The sequence below is a fragment of the Gymnodraco acuticeps genome, unplaced genomic scaffold, assembly GCF_902827175.1.
Source record: "Gymnodraco acuticeps unplaced genomic scaffold, fGymAcu1.1, whole genome shotgun sequence".
Taxonomy (NCBI): Eukaryota; Metazoa; Chordata; class Actinopteri; order Perciformes; family Bathydraconidae; genus Gymnodraco; species Gymnodraco acuticeps.
Window position 1 is genome coordinate 830,222 of NW_022990135.1, and position 15,900 is coordinate 846,121.

At 43.3% G+C, this 15,900-nt stretch overlaps 1 protein-coding gene across 3 annotated transcripts in view; it reads left to right on the forward strand.

Annotated features, from left to right (window-relative positions):
* Positions 1-15,900, forward strand: part of LOC117546712 (FERM and PDZ domain-containing protein 4-like) — a 54,436-nt gene that overhangs the window by 21,867 nt on the left and 16,669 nt on the right. For all 3 annotated transcript variants that reach the window (XM_034217057.1, XM_034217058.1, XM_034217059.1), the window contains exon 2: positions 14,374-14,496. In XM_034217057.1, the coding sequence (XP_034072948.1) occupies positions 14,374-14,496 (123 nt within the window). The remainder of the gene's footprint in view (positions 1-14,373; positions 14,497-15,900) is intronic.

A 15,900-nucleotide genomic window follows, 5' to 3' on the forward strand; every position in this document is an offset into this window, starting at 1 on the left:
AAATGTTGGCTTTAGTGTGTCGGTACTTGGCAGTGAAACTGGCCAGCAGGTTTGTTTGTGTTCTGAATATCAGATTACAGTAATGCATGCCAAATTGCCTTCTGCTTGACGCCAATGCATGCTGCTACGTCGGAGAGCAAAGCTCCATTGTGCCCGAGAGCCGTATGACGAGTCGTGGGTTCTTAACAAATATTCAGTCACTTTCAATTCTGAATTAAATCAGGACACTTAATACTTTGAATTTGAGACATTTTACTCATATTATAGTAGCGGAGATTTGTGGAAGCAGTTCAGGTTTGGACTACAGGATTGACTTATTTTTACAACGAGTGGAGGCATACTACAAGTACTTGATTACACAAGATATTGTGGATATTAAAACGCAAGTGCACACGCTCTATGGGCCCACATATGAGTACTTTTACTCTCGAGAAGCCGGCCATTATGGCTTAATACTCCACTGAGCAACTTCTCTAGGAATTAACGGGGTCCCACCTTTGGACGTGTGTTAGCTGTTAGGCTACTCTGTTTACAGGCTTTACGGTAAGCTAATGGCTAGCCGGCTTTAGCTATATTTAGCGTTGAGGCATGAGAATGGTATACATCTTTTAAATTAAGATGTCTTTAACTCTAAACGTTTCCAATTTGTAGTATACAATTGTATAGCAACCAATAACACTTTCAATGTACATTTGAGCTTTGAGTATTATTTTACCACCGCACATCTCTATAGCTCATTATCCGTTTTCTCCACAAACAAGTTGCACTTATCTGGTGTAGCCGAACAGGCAGTGTCAAAACACATAAATCAGAAGGTGGTGAGGATATAAAGTAACATCAGGTGGTTGCAATACTACCTCCCCCCATTTCTCCGTTTCTCACTGTCTGCCCCTAACCCTTAAAGTTGCACGATTGTCTTGATTTGAGTCTGGATAATCCTCCTAAGGGATTTGGTGGGTGATCACTGCGGGAGGGGCTGCGGGGCGGACACACTGCTGGCGGTTTTATTCACGATATGAAATCACAACACACATATCTCTCTCTCTCCTCACCTATTCATCTACTTCATATGGCAGCACAACCATCCACTTCATGTGTGTCTATCCCTGTCTAATTGAAACCAGCTACAATGTGCTTCATCTTTCAAATTGAGACTGGATTGTGATCAGGATCCGTACATTTATTAAAAATGTTTTTGCTTATACATATTCAGGCTTTTAGAATAACACGTGTTATCTCTTGGTGCGTATTTGATCAAAGATACCAGCCCTGAAATGGAGTACTTTAATCAGTCATTCCTTATTCCCCGTGTCTTCTGCAGGGATTCATTTCCTGGTGAAAACTAATATTCTGTTATTCTTATGATGAACACATTTTACATCCCATAATTCCAGTCACCGCACTCACCAGATAATACTGCAGCGACGTGCTTCATGCTTCCGCCCCCCTTTGACAAGAGAACTCCATTTGATCAATTATGCAAATTGAGCAAAAGCCCATTTTGTTTCGTGCTCCGGTACAGATCCGAACTTCCTTCCCTCGTATCCGCTTTGCGAGAAACAAATAACTTTTTGAACATGTATCATTTCCCAATTAGGCTTTAATTCTCACACAGTGAGCCCGGTGATATTCAGACACAATAAGCCAGCTGAAAGTGACGCTCCTATTAAATAATGCCCACGTGTTCTGTAAACGTTAGGAGAAAACGACCCGCAGCACGTGTCCCTCTGTTAGAAATTGTATATCTCATGTATTCTGCATGGGATCACTATTTAACTTTTTTTAACTATTTTTCTTTTTGTATTTACTATTTACTTGCACTATATTTTTCTGTTTATCTGTGTTTTGTGTCGCACAGTAGCCTGTGACCTAAAAATGTCATATAACTACTACATAACTACTCTGTAGCTATGTTCGTTTGACTAAATAAAGAACCTTGAACCTTGGCATGCATTATAAATGGAACCTTCGTTCAATTCAAAGCATTTCTTGTTGTTGAGACAAACTCCTCTTTTCCCTATCGCCCATCATAAAAGGCACGTACTACTGTTTGCCCTTAGGTTGTACTTGAGAAGAAGGACATCAAAATGTGTCCCAGGATGACTCACTCCAGTGACCGATCTTTTTCTGAAGTTTTAAGTTATTCTAGTCAGCAGCTGGCTACAATTATACATCTTTCGGATGAATACTGTGTAGCATATGCATAGAGGATATAGACTGTACAGACAGTGACTAAATAAAAGGGCCCTATTCTTCTCATGTTCATCTTCATATCTGTTTTTTAATCCTCTGCTGGGACACGTCTCCATGCTTTCATGTTCAAAAAGCTCTTTATTGTTCTCATACTGCCTGTGCTGCAGCACCTCTGTTCACCCTCTGTCTGAAACCAGAGACCAGTCTGCTCTGATTGGATAGCTGGCCAGCTCTGTTGTGATTTGTCAACCGCTTATAGATGCCCCGCCCCTTAGTATATCACGTACAATGTGCTGATGTCACTTTGTTCCAGAAATAAACAAACGTTCAAGTCCAATGGAGGCGTGTAATAGTTCTACCTCCAGGTTATTCCTCTAATGTAGCTCTGCATAACAGAAAGTCCGTAGTGTTCAAACGGCACAGGATTAGTGCTGGACTCAGTGCCCATGTGATAAAGTCCATTCGTGACCCCTCTTGTTTTCCTTTGTTCTGCGTCAGCACAGTGGGAGACCCGCTGGGAACAATCATTGAAAATCATCAAGGGAATTTAAAACCTATTGAACCCGAGGGACAACGCTTGATTGCAAACCCTATACAGTCTTTGCATCTCACTACGTCTCCAGTTAATCCTCTCATGTATTTCATCACTTTTTACATATGACACAGTTATTCTGGCAGTTTGAGGATGAATGAACACAATAAAGAAGACGTCATCGGAGCCTTGTAACCATGAGGATGGAACATTTACAGAACAGACATGTTAGAAGTCCACTTTCCACACCATGTCCCCATACTGCTGATCTTATTTTAGATGGATGCATTCACTTAGTGTATGCTTGAGTGTCATAAAAGGCCAAGGACAGCTGGTTGGTTAGGCATCTGATGTCTCATTATAAAACAAGAAACTCCTGCAAAACTATGCATTTTTAGGTGAGCTCTAAGCTTAAAATACACAGGTCTCTTGACCAGAATGCATGTATGGGATGTTTCACAGACCCAGTCATACTGTAAATGCCTCTTTGGAAGTGCATACTCAATAATGGATCACTTTGGCTGGTTCTTTACTACATACAGTGAGCAATTCCGCCCTTGTGGGACAGAAGAAGAGTTAAAAATACCTTTTCTAGCATTTTCTCTCTCACACGTACACGCCAGAAACCCAATGGCATTCTGGGTGAGGTTAGCAACAGGGAAAGAGGCAGCACTGTGGAAGAAATGGTGCCGAGATGATGTCATTTCTCAAGCTTTGTTTTGCGTTTGTGTCGAGGAAGTCAGTGTTCAGTCAGGTTGAGGTTAAAGGACTCGTAGTGAGGAGGGAGAGGGGATACAAAAGAAGAGCGTACATTATCTCTGCAGCATTGTCTCGCATTTAAGAAGCAAATTGCGCAGTAAACCCTTACATGTGTGTGATTAGAAAAAGAAAGATTGAACTTAATACAGTCAGAAAGATGTCATGATAAGAGTGAGTGGTGATGGATGAGCTCACGGTGACTCCCCCCGGTTCGTTTGCTGATACATGTGTTTGCTAAAGTGCCGAGTGGAGTGATTAGTTCTGCTCCAAATGCTTTCACATAATACTTAAGTGCCAGTGTGTATTCTCAGAGCCACACTGTCACACACACACACACACACAATGTACTATAAACCTACATGCGGTACAGTATGCATACTTGCACTCTGACGCATGATCGAGCTTGGCTGTGGCACACATTTCCTTCACTGATTGGCTATCACTTCCTGTAATCATGCTTCCAGTCATTGAACACTCAACACTGTGCCATATCCTGCCCCACTGTTTATTGTTTTAATTAACATTTTAGGAAACTAGACATGTGTGGCAATGATCGCCACGCTCCTTTGCTAGTGTGTGTTCAGGGACATTGTTTTGGCGTGGTCTTTTTAGCCTCCAGAATCACACTCCAGTGATCGGTGCAGATGCATGTGTTTTGACATGGGCTGACTGCACCCAGGGACAAATGAAGTGTGTATAGCGTATCTCACACTGCAACCTTTCAGATTGAGAAAATAGATGGTGGTAGTCAACGATTGGTCGTCATTTCATCACGCAAGTAAAGGCAACCAACCGTAAACTAAGTGCCAGTTAACTCCCCGTAGGCGAGGCCGCAGTGAGAGCACTACTCCCCAAGGTTAAAAGCTTCGATACAGGAAACGAAATGTGTTTTTTTAAGAGATCTACAACAACTGATTTTATTTCACTGATACAACTGGTTTTAAAGTTGATTTATTGTGTATGCAAGACTATAAAAGCCTTATTTGACTGAGTGCCTTTGCTGAAATCACAGTATATACTTTACAAAGAAACACACTAGAGGAAAGGGGAAATCCCCAAAAGCATGATAGGGCCCTGCATTAACAGTCAGAAGGTGCAGTGTGTCCTAATATTAGTGTATCTGCATTTTGTTTGCTCTACACTGCTATGTGTTGCTGCGTCAGTGGAGCTAGGGGCCAAATACAGCATACACATAATTCAAAGAGACAATCATCAGGTTTCTTTCAACAACATAATTAAAACTCTGCTTTGCTGCCCTTTGTGTTTTCTGCCCCCCCGGTTCCAGCGGGCTTTATGTGGCATTTAAAAAGAATCGATGGGGGTGTTGTGCAACACAAACGTCCCGCTGTGCTGCAAAGGTTGAAGGCAACACTGTGAAGTGTTTCAGGCTGTAGACATGACCTACAAGCAACATAACCTATTCCTTCAGCAACATATATTTCATCCTTTTCCACAACTGAAGGCATTTTCTTGTCCTGTATTCACCTCGTGTCGTTTTTCTTCGTGTGACCTTCCCCTTACACTTAGGAATATTAGTGTGTAAAGGTAACCACACGCTACTAATTCATCTGTGTCAACGTTCTCATAACACCAGCAATCCTGTCTGTCAATCAAAGTGTAGACTTACGTGCCTTCAAAAGGGCAACACTAAATGAGCAAAACAGTCATTCATGTCTGTCTGACTTTTCAAAAAGCCTACTTTAGTTCACCTGTATGTTGTATTTTATAGTTTCTAGCTTTCATTCTGGTCTTGTGCTCCCGTCCTCTGCCATATCCTATATTTGTATCTCTCATCTGATATGGTCTTATCTTATAAATGAACAGACTTTTAGCTGCACCTGCTGTCCACGAAGACAGATGTGACTTTCGGAAACACTCACCAGCCTGTCTCGAGCTGTTGGAAGCCATTTGCCGTGCAGTTAAGAGACTTTGAGTGTGAGATGTGTATGGGTGTGTTTCGCCACAGTCAACCGTGTGGTCAGCCGCCTGTGGAATAGTCCAAATCTTCTCATTGGAGGAAGGAGAGTTCTACTCTGGTACACTCACAGTAAGTGTGTGTGTGAGGAAGAGAGTGAGAGTAACACAAAGTCAAGAGGAAGATAACGAATGAGTGAACACACAGAGCTGAAATGTCTTTTCCAGATGGAGTGTGTTCACGCCGCTCTCTGCACTGTATGATGGGGTTTAACCAAGCCGGACAGCTGTGATTGATGCAGCTGACGGTGTTCTTATTGACCTGTTCCTGACGTCTCTTTGTGCTTCTATATTGTTCTGTGTGTGTCTGTGAGAAGATAGTAACACCATACATTTATGTGTTGCACTGTATTGACTTTCAAATCACTATTTCCATCCGGCACTGTGCTGGAAAACAGAAGGGGAGCTGTCCAGGGTGCTGAAATGAATCAGAAGACTTTATTTATCCCGGGGGAAATTGGGCTTTGTCAAAGTCGCTTTATTATAGAATGGAATAAACTAAATATAAAAGATTTGAATACAAATGTGTGTATAAACATAAGAAGTTAGAGTAAGAACCTGCAATTAAAAAATGGAATCAAATGTATATATATTTATATGATATACAAAAGATAAAGTAAAATGGCCAATACAATTTAAAAGAAAATCGACCCTCCTGCTCACTTACTTTTCTTTCTTTGTAAGGAGTAGATTTTTTTTATGTAAGCTTTTAATTGATTCCATCATCGCACGCCGCTGGCATGTTTCCACATCAGTAAGGCATTAAAGCAGTTAAGTGTTAGTAAGGAGTGGAGTATCCGCTCTAGAGGATATAAAGATCCAAATCCCACCAATCAGCTGGAGTACAGTTCACTCTTTATTATGAGCTCAGAGGACATTTCACTTGCAGGGGAAAGACAGTGCAACATGACAAATGCAGCATTTCCCCGCAACCATAACATAGCATAATAGTGGTGAGTCACTGCTAACAGTTAGCCATGATAGGCTATGGGTTTAGCTACGTGGTGGCTGATGGGGAAATGATTGCATGTCAAATATTTAAATTGTTCTGTTTTTAGTACTCATTGACAACCTGAATGTGTGCGTCATTTATGGAAATATTTCGAGTCATTTTTATTTACATATACATTTTCATTTACATAAAAATATGGGAGAAAATACCAACTTTTGCTAGGTCACATAGTGGCTTATTGTAGTGCTTATAGTGAATTACTGTAGTTTACCAGCTACCATCCATCCATCCATCTTCTCCCGCTTATCCGTGGTCGGGTCTCGGGGGTCGCAGTTCCAGCAGAGAGCCCCAAACTTTCTTTTCCCTGGCGACATCAACCAGCTCTGACTGGGGGATCCCAAGGCGCTCCCAGGCCAGCGAAGAGATATAATCCCTCCACCTGGTCCTAGGTCTACCCCTTGGTCTCTTCCCAGCTGGACGTGCCTGGAACACCTCCCTAGGGAGGCGCCCAGGTGGCATCCTAACTAGGTGCCCGAACCACCTCAACTGGCTCCTTTCGACGCGAAGGAGGAGCGGCTCAACTCCGAGTCCCTCCCGGATGACTGAACTTCTCACCTTATCCCTAAGGGAGACACCAGCCACCCTGCGGAGAAAACCCATCTCGGCCGCTTGTATCCGCGATCTCGTTCTTTCGGTCATGACCCATCCTTCATGACCATAGGTGAGGGTAGGAACGAAAATGGCCCGGTAGACAGAGAGCTTTGCCTTCTGGCTCAGCTCCCTTTTCGTCACAACGGTGCGGTAAAGCGACTGCAGTACCGCTCCCGCTGCTCCGATTCTCCGGCCCATCTCACGCTCCATTGTTCCCTCACTCGAGAACAAGACCCCGAGATACTTGAACTCCTTCACTTGGGGTAAGGACTCATTCCCTACTTGGAGTGGACAGTCCATCGGTTTCCTGCTGAGAACCATGGCCTCAGATTTGGAGGTGCTGATCCTCATCCCAGCCGCTTCACACTCGGTTGCGAACCGATCCAGTGAGTGCTGAAGGTCGCAGACCGATGAAGCCATTAGAACCACATCATCTGCAAAAAGCAGTGGTGCAATCCTTAGTCCACCGAACTGCAGACCCCCTCCCCCACGACTACGCCTCGAAATCCGATCCATGTATATTACAAACAGGATTGGTGACAAAGCTTACCAGCTACATGGATATTAAACTGGGATCTGTAGTTAATTTACTCTCCATGCTTATTTTGGCCTCAGCATTGTACACCATTTAATTAAATAAGGACTTAATAAGAGGCCTTTTAAGCCAACACCCTCGCTAATTGACAGTTAGCTTACTTGCCGTTAACAAGCTTCCTAAACGACTATAACTTAATGGGACATTAAGTTTGCATAGTTAAAACAAAACATGTATTTGTCCCATAGAGTAGTGTAAACTCCAACAGAGAAGGTCAACTAAAAGTGAGTGGGGCTTAAAGCTAATAAGCTACTCAAAGGAAGGGCTGCAGCACTGTCAAGATGCCCCTGCGATTAGTTAGTGATGCCATATCCACTACAGTTTGCCCTTGTGATTGAAAGCAGTCCTTTGAAATGACTTGATTATGAGTCAGTAAAACACAAATGCCCTCCTCGCAAAGAGAAATTGGCAGAGACAGACTGAATAATGAAGTGAAGAAATGACTTAGTGCTACTAATGGTTGATGTAAAAGGAAATGAGGATGGATGGATATTTGGAAAAGTGACCGTCTGATCCATTTTTCCTCAGTTAATGAGTGTTTTCGTTTCTCTTCTTGAGAGTATTTGTTGTTAAAATCTTCTTCTCTATTTTAACAACTTTTTTGAAACTCCTGCAGTTTTTCTTCTCTGCTTTTTTCCCCGTTGAGTTCAGCTTGTTTTGCAAACATCTGCACTCTGCAAGATGTTGAGAGTGCACGCAGAGTGAAGCTGAATGTTCAAGAGGTTACATACAAATAAACCGTGTGCATGCTTGTGTGTGCAAAGTGCACTGAGAGCCCAAACATGTTGTCTTCAGATAGTAAAGCTATATAAAGTCAGAGCACTTCCTTTGCAACTTTTAACAACGTGCAACCAATGTTTTATTTATGAACCGTGCCGAAAGAGAGTGGGAAAGGCCACAAAATGGAAAGAGGATGTGGAGTGGATGAGAAGAAGGTCAGGAGATGGCTGGAGTTGACTTGCTAGGAGCTATGAGTGTGTTCGGTTGGGACATTAATGAGCTTAATGATGAAGATGAAGAGGACAGAGGCTCCATTAGTGAGCAAATTATGAAATGTCGAGTGACAGATGAACGGCAAACGATACAGTCCTACTTCCAACGGCGCAAATCCAGTTCATTCAGATGTAGATGTTACTGTATAAGCTGTGTAATTGTGCCACTGTGCGTTTAATAATTGATCAATCAAGTTAAAGCAGCAGTTACAATAATATAGCATAATAGGGCCTCTTTAACGCTTAAGCCAAAGATTCGTTTTTTGTTGCATTTTCAAATCAAGAGAAGGAATAGATGACACGGGCTGACGAAGCGTCTCTATCTTTTTCTCCTTGGGACATGTTACTGCTGTGACTCACTGCGCATACATCACACACCCTAACATGCCGCAGTTCATTTGGCCTGTCTGACACAGATTGCGGCTGACATTTTGTTATTCCGCGGCGTGACATGCAATTAACCTGTAAAATGGTGTCTCGTAGTGTTTGTGGGGATTAAGTCGGTTACACTGATCATGGTTTTAAACTACAATCAGAGAAAAACTCCTTACCCCCCCCGCCCCCCCCTTCCTTTTTTCTTGCCCTTTAAACCAGAAACAAAGTGCTTTTAACGGAGCCTCTTGCTATCTTTGACGATACATTCTTTAAATATGCTCAGGGTTATTTTAGGCTAATTGTGAAGTTATCTCCTTTCATATTTATTGCAGACTCAGCTGTTGTTAAAATCCACTCCGGAAAGAAAGTATTTTTTCTATGTTTATTTCTGTCCTTCACCCACCACTTAACCTACATGTCCTTGTATGAAGGACACTCTGCAGCAGAGCTTTTATCAATATGGGATAAGAGTTGTGTTTGAGCTTGAATTACCCTAGTTTTATAGTGTGTAAAGCGGTGAGAATTGGCGGGGGGGGGGGGGGGGGGGGGGGGGGGGGCTTTTACGCTACTGTAGTAGGCTTTGTCATAATGTAGGCTAACGCATCTTCAGAGAGCTCTTTGCTTTTTGTGTGAATCCAGTCAATCTTGATAAACATCTTGAGGGTGTGTGTGTGTGTGTGTGTGTGTGTGTGTGTGTGTGTGTGTGTGTGTGTGTGTGTGTGTGTGTGTGTGTGTGTGTGTGTGTGTGTGTGTGTGTGTGTGTGTGTGTGTGTGTGTGTGTGTGTGTGCGCGTGTGTGTGTGTGTGTGTGTGTGTGTGTGTGTGTGTGTCCACTCCAAGCAGAAATAGGTCACATTGACATAAAACACTCTCTTTAAAGGCCTGATGCTCATAATGCTACCTTGTCCTGCTTACATTGTAATTCAAATTCAGAGTACACAATGCGAAGAAATGACCCAGTGACTCAGATTCCTCTCTGCTCCTGACTTTCCTTTGAAGAGAGAGGCTGGCTAATGTTAGGGTTCAGTGGCAGAGTCCAAGCCAGAAAGTAGTCACTTATCAGAGGTCGAAAAATGAGACAAGAGCCAGAGGTAAGCCTCAGAGGGGGAAATACAGAATTGTTAAAAATAACTGATTTGAGTTGCAAGCCACAGCAATCATGTAATACATGTCAGAGAAAAGGGGATTATAATCTATTCTGATGGACTCTCACATATTAGGCTCATGTGTATGTCTATAGATACTACCTTAGTTAAACCCTGTGATGGATTACTTTACCGGGAAGCAGCCATCTGAATTAGAGCTGCAGTATGTGAGGAACATTTGTTGTTGTGAGATGCTCCCAGAGGTTGGGGCAGTGCGTTCTTGCTGACTGAATACGTGTGGGGCTCTGTGCCAGCTGGCTTCCCCGCTTCCCGTGATAGGAAGCTCTGACATATGATGCAGCAAAAAAAATATCCTGACTCTCTCCAGGGACCGCCATCTTTGTTGTGCATTTATTTGTGTTGTGGTTCACTGGGGAAAATAATTGTCTCCCACTCTATGGAGGTTACGCCTTGACGTGCAATACATCACTGAGATCTAATATCTGCCCTTCCTGTCTCAAAGCACCTAATGAAAAGCCACAGAGGATCAATATCTGTAATGGCGGTGTATGAGGGACTGGTCGTGACAAATCAATTAAGCAGGCCAGGTTTTACGGGTGAAACAAGCATCTAATATTAATTCAGTTGAAATGAAACAAGATATGATTACTTAAAGACAGCTTGCCAGAGCTTGCACCAGCAGTCTATCTACCATCAACCTGTCAAACTATATCCATTCATCTATGAATATAATCGAAATAATCTACCTTGTCGGTCAATTAAGTACCACCGTTTTAATTGTTTCGGCCTTGTTGGCAAGTGGCCCTATTACGCTTTTGGTGTCCCCCCTTTCCTGTAGTGTTTTATTTAGGTTTGTCTGCATGTAAACAGTCAGCAACGGCTTCAATCCCCCGAGTGTCTCTCCCACAACCGAAGAGTACCTTAAGTCCTGTCCCAGCTTTTCACTTCAAAAGGTTCCTGTCGGTTTATTTGTATTCAGCAGAGGAAATGGATTGACTTTATGTTATGAAGTTTAGCTTCTCAGCAGTAGTGGAGATGACAAAGAGACATTGATCCACATAGGGAAGAAGAGGAACAGGAATTGTTATGAATGTGTCGGGGTTACATTACTAGCGACAGTGTTGTGATCTGTCGACGTTCAGCACAGAGATTCTTTAGTCAGTCACCTTTTGCACTTTTACAGAAACACTGCGTGATAAGTGAAAAACAACGGCAAGAGGATGCAGGGTTCCCTATATACATACACATGACTGTCACTGCTATGAATGGTAAACCCAGTTATCTGATCTTCAGATCAATTTGACCAAGTTTGAGATTTACCAACATTCATCCTTTATTGCCTGCAAGTGAAGGAGGGGATGTTGAGCTTGGACGCGAAGGACCTTTACGCAGCGTCCACGTGGCGGCGTGCGTTGAAGCTTGCCGGCGGGCGTGTCTGAAACTCGACCAACAACCAATCACATGAATCCCCCCCCCCCCAGACACACAAGCACGCGGTTTGATTGGCTAGAGCTTGTACTGGCATATGTTTTGATTTGCTGACGCATTTTGGGAAGCGACGTGGAGCGTTGCTGGCGTTGCTCGCTTCAAAAGTTGAGCAATGTTCAACTTTTGGCGCCTCGGCAGAAGCGTCAGCCAATGAAATCCCGTTTATGCAAATCTGCCAGTACAAGCGCTAGCCAATCAAACCACGTGTATGCTGGGAGAGACTACGCAGGTCATTTCCTCATATTCCAAAAAATGGAGGGAAAATTCATTGTAGCGGTAGTGAATCACCCGGTGCTGTATGATCAGTCTCTGTTCATCTACCGGGATACAAACCGGAGGAGCGAGGCATGGAGGGAGGTGGCAGAGACAGTGGGTGAAACTGGTAGGTTTTCGCCTGTTTGGGGATTTTATATCCAGTTTACTTCGTTTTAACATTGCTATTGCTTTGTATGTCGGGGGCGGGAGATTCATGTGATTGGTTGTTGGTCGCGTTGCTCGCAAAAAATCCCCAAGCTTCAGATACGCCCACCTCCAAGCGTCAACGCACGCTGCTGTGTGGACGCTCCAGTATAGGACCTTTACAGTATAGAAAGTATCCCCCCTTTCTTTGCCTCTAGGGATGTCAATATTGGTTGTCTGCTCACTCAACTACAATTTGTATCTTACTGGATGAACCCTTTTCCCTTTTATCTTTTATATTCTGACATGAAAAAGGTTTATTTTTGCTGGAGGATGACCAAAAGTGAAACGGAGGGAAATATGAATGCCATCCAGGTGAAGAGTCAGTTTCCTCTTAACGCTTCATGCTGTGTGGCTGCGGCTCTGAGATGGAGCGATGCTTCCACACACGTTGTTGCTCTCCGAAAAGCCTCTTACTCCCCACACACACACACACACACACACACACACACACACACACACACACACACACACACACACACACACACACACACACACACACACACACACATTCACCTCTGCACACACTCTCTCTTCCTTTCTCATACACATACATACTCATACTCTCCCTCACACACACACACATCATGGATTTGTTTTCTCTGTGATGAGAGGGATTATGGGATAAAGGAGGCGAGGCCACAGCAGTTTAGTTCAGTTTGGACCAAAGCTGCTCTGAGCAGTGGCCGCAGCACAATGGCAAACACTGATGAGCGTCTGGCAACACACTGGAGGTCTGCACAGGCGCCGACGCCACAGCTTCTGGATATTTGGAGAGCCTCTGATTGGGATTCTGAAGTGGCGGCAGATCTGTTTTCCTTTCGGATGACTGGCGATCAACAGAAGCACAAACGTCTGGAGGAAATCCGTGCATGGCAACAGAAGTGAAGCTCAAAAGCCTCAGTGTTAAAACGGATGTATTGCCTTCTTTTTGCTTTAGTTTGCTTTGCTTTTGGTGTCAATGAAAGCATGGACGTACCGTTAGTGAACTATTTATCTTCTACATAACAACTGATGACTGTGACAGCTTCCGCTCAATTTGTCTTTGTCACACCCTGCAAGCAATGACATGACTGACTGATGCATTCGTCCCATCAAAGGCACAATATGGGAATCGATCAGACGGATTGTTACGGCGATGACATCCTCATCTAGTACGCATGTTCTTCTATTTAAAGAATTTGTATTGATCACACGATGGATCCATTGTGGCCTTGCTCTTAATGGTAAAGGCCCCCGAGCTGAATGAGTGATGTGTGACGTCTTTCTCGAAGCTCGCACAGTGGAGAAAATGCTGCGTAACGGAATGTCAGTCTGGCACTGTAACGCCGTTATTTTTATTCATTGTTACTGTTGCTTGCTATAATAGATTTGAGGTCAGGACAATAAACCTGTCCTCATGGTTTATTGGCTGGTGGGACGAAATGTTCCCCGGAATAAATCAACTATGAGTATAAAGTGCATAGCTGCTGGAATTATTCTCATTTCTGCGGCTTGATGATATTTTATTGCGTTTTTGATTATTCCTGCAGAGCTTTAGGATCTGTGAATGATTAGTCACTGTAGCGTAACTCGGCACAGTTGATTCAGGAGGGGTGGTTATTCCCATTAGAGGAATTCACACTAAGGTGGCCTCTCATATCTTCCCCCTCTGTCTCTCTACATTCCCTTTCTCCTTAATGACATAGTTTTAAGTAATCTGTGAAAACCCAATCAGCTGTCACATCAGTGCTTTCCCTCAGACCATTTTTTGCAGAGCAACTTGCGCAGCACTTGGCCGTACATGCCGCTATTGATCTCCCTTCCACGGAGCCGATGAGCCGCCATTTGACTGTGGTCGATTGCACTAAGCAGTGCGCTCTCACACTGAAAGCCACACAGAGACAAGAGGTCACTCTAAGAGGCATCTAACCAGGGTCCAGAGACAGGAGAAACAATGATTTATGAATTCACCTTTGATTCTTTTCCATAAAAGATTGACCTCTTGATGCGTGTTTATGTATGACTTCTGTCTCAGTGGATTATCTCCCTGCGTAAAATCAATCTGAGGTTGTTTCGCCATTTATTCGAAACAAGAACGCTCATCTATAAGAAATGACTCTGTTCAGGCTGAGTTAGATACTTCTGCTAAGACACTGCTCATAGTTTGGTTATATTTCCAAAAACAACAGGAAATGAAGGGAGAAATGATATTTCTCCGAACTGCTTGGAAATGGGTTTTTCTAAGATTAAATCCCAACTGAAACTCAGAGTATATATTATGATGAAACACTGATTTTCCCTTCCTCTATGTTTCAGCCATAAGAACAAAATGTCGGGCTGGCCGCCCCCTGGCCCCGGCGTCTGGGTGGGGCTGCAGGGGCCTCCATACAGCTGGGACAGCATGAACAGCGCCAGAGAGGGCCGGGACTGCTTCACCAAGTACGTACAGTCTGATCATAAACATTGGATGATGTACAATCATCATTATATTGCACCAACAGTTGCATGTGGTTGCATCATGAGGATCCAGTGGAGAAGCAGCAGTGCATTTTCATTTTCCTTGACGCCCAATATCATCACGACGACACTTTATGAGACGGGTTTTGGTGTTATTTGCCCCCTCCTCCCATAATGCACCTTTGTTGGGGGGATTTTGTTCAGCGCCTGTTGCCTGCGTGAGTTTGTTATGCAGAAAGATACTTTCAGCCCGGTAAACATTGGACTGGTTTTGAGGGCTTGGCATAAAGAAAGTTCTCCAGAATGAATCCAGTTTTCAATCAGACAGCAGACGTGTCCGAATTTGATGATTTTGTCTCGCACTTTTATTCTCTCTTGAACTTTACCCTTCCCTTTGCACCTTCCTGCTACTTATTTGTATCTATTCTCTACTCTTTACCCCTTTATGTCCCCCTCCTTCTGTCCCTTTCCTTTCTTTCTTCAACCTTTCCTTTCCCTTCTTTCCTCTTCCTGCTTTGACCCCTTGACATCCCGCTAGTTTAACTCTTCCATTTTCTATTTTCTCTTCTAAAACTCTTAAGATCCATTTCGGTATTTCTCCCACGTTCCTTTTAGTCTTCTGCACTCCTGTCCTCTTACAATACTGTATTCCCGTCCTGTCTATACATTTTCTTATTTTCCGTTGTGTCCTTGGTCTTTGCTGTCCCTTCTCTCTGCTACTCCCTCATTAAATGATCCCCTCCTCTCCTCATGATAGGGGAGTCAAACTTGACAAGGGTTACCCATCTGGATATGTGGCTTTGTTCCCAGAGAAAAGCTGTTGGCTTTAGCACAGGTGACACAGATTGAGTATTACAATTGGATTCGGCGAGCCAGAGAAAGAAAGAGTGAGTTGATTTCATTGTATTGGACAGATAACTCCCCTGGCCTCAGCTAACATGATCCAGCAGGTGTTTCAGACCTGTGTCCGAGTCTTTGAAATCTCTGAAATATGTGCAGCTATTGCAATAGTTTAGTAACAGTTCTAGGAAAAAATAACACACTTTTCCCTGTCTGAGGAATTGCATTGTTTTACAATAGAGGGTGTGTATGAAGTAAGCATATGCCTGCCTTTGTGGAGAGGTGCAGGTGTGTGCTCATGAGCTTATCTGTGGTGCTTTGTAAATCCTGCCAGCTGTTCTTGGGCAATGCTCCCAGCTGGTCACCTTTTTATAGTTACATTGCTTTAAATGGATACAATTCTAACATAAATTGCAATATTGACTCATTAAGGCATTGTGCATTTCTAGAATATCAAATTAAAAACTCCCAATAGATAAAATAATAGACAGCAGTGCATATACATTATTTAGCAGGTTTTTTTATCCTATGTGACTTTCAGTGCAC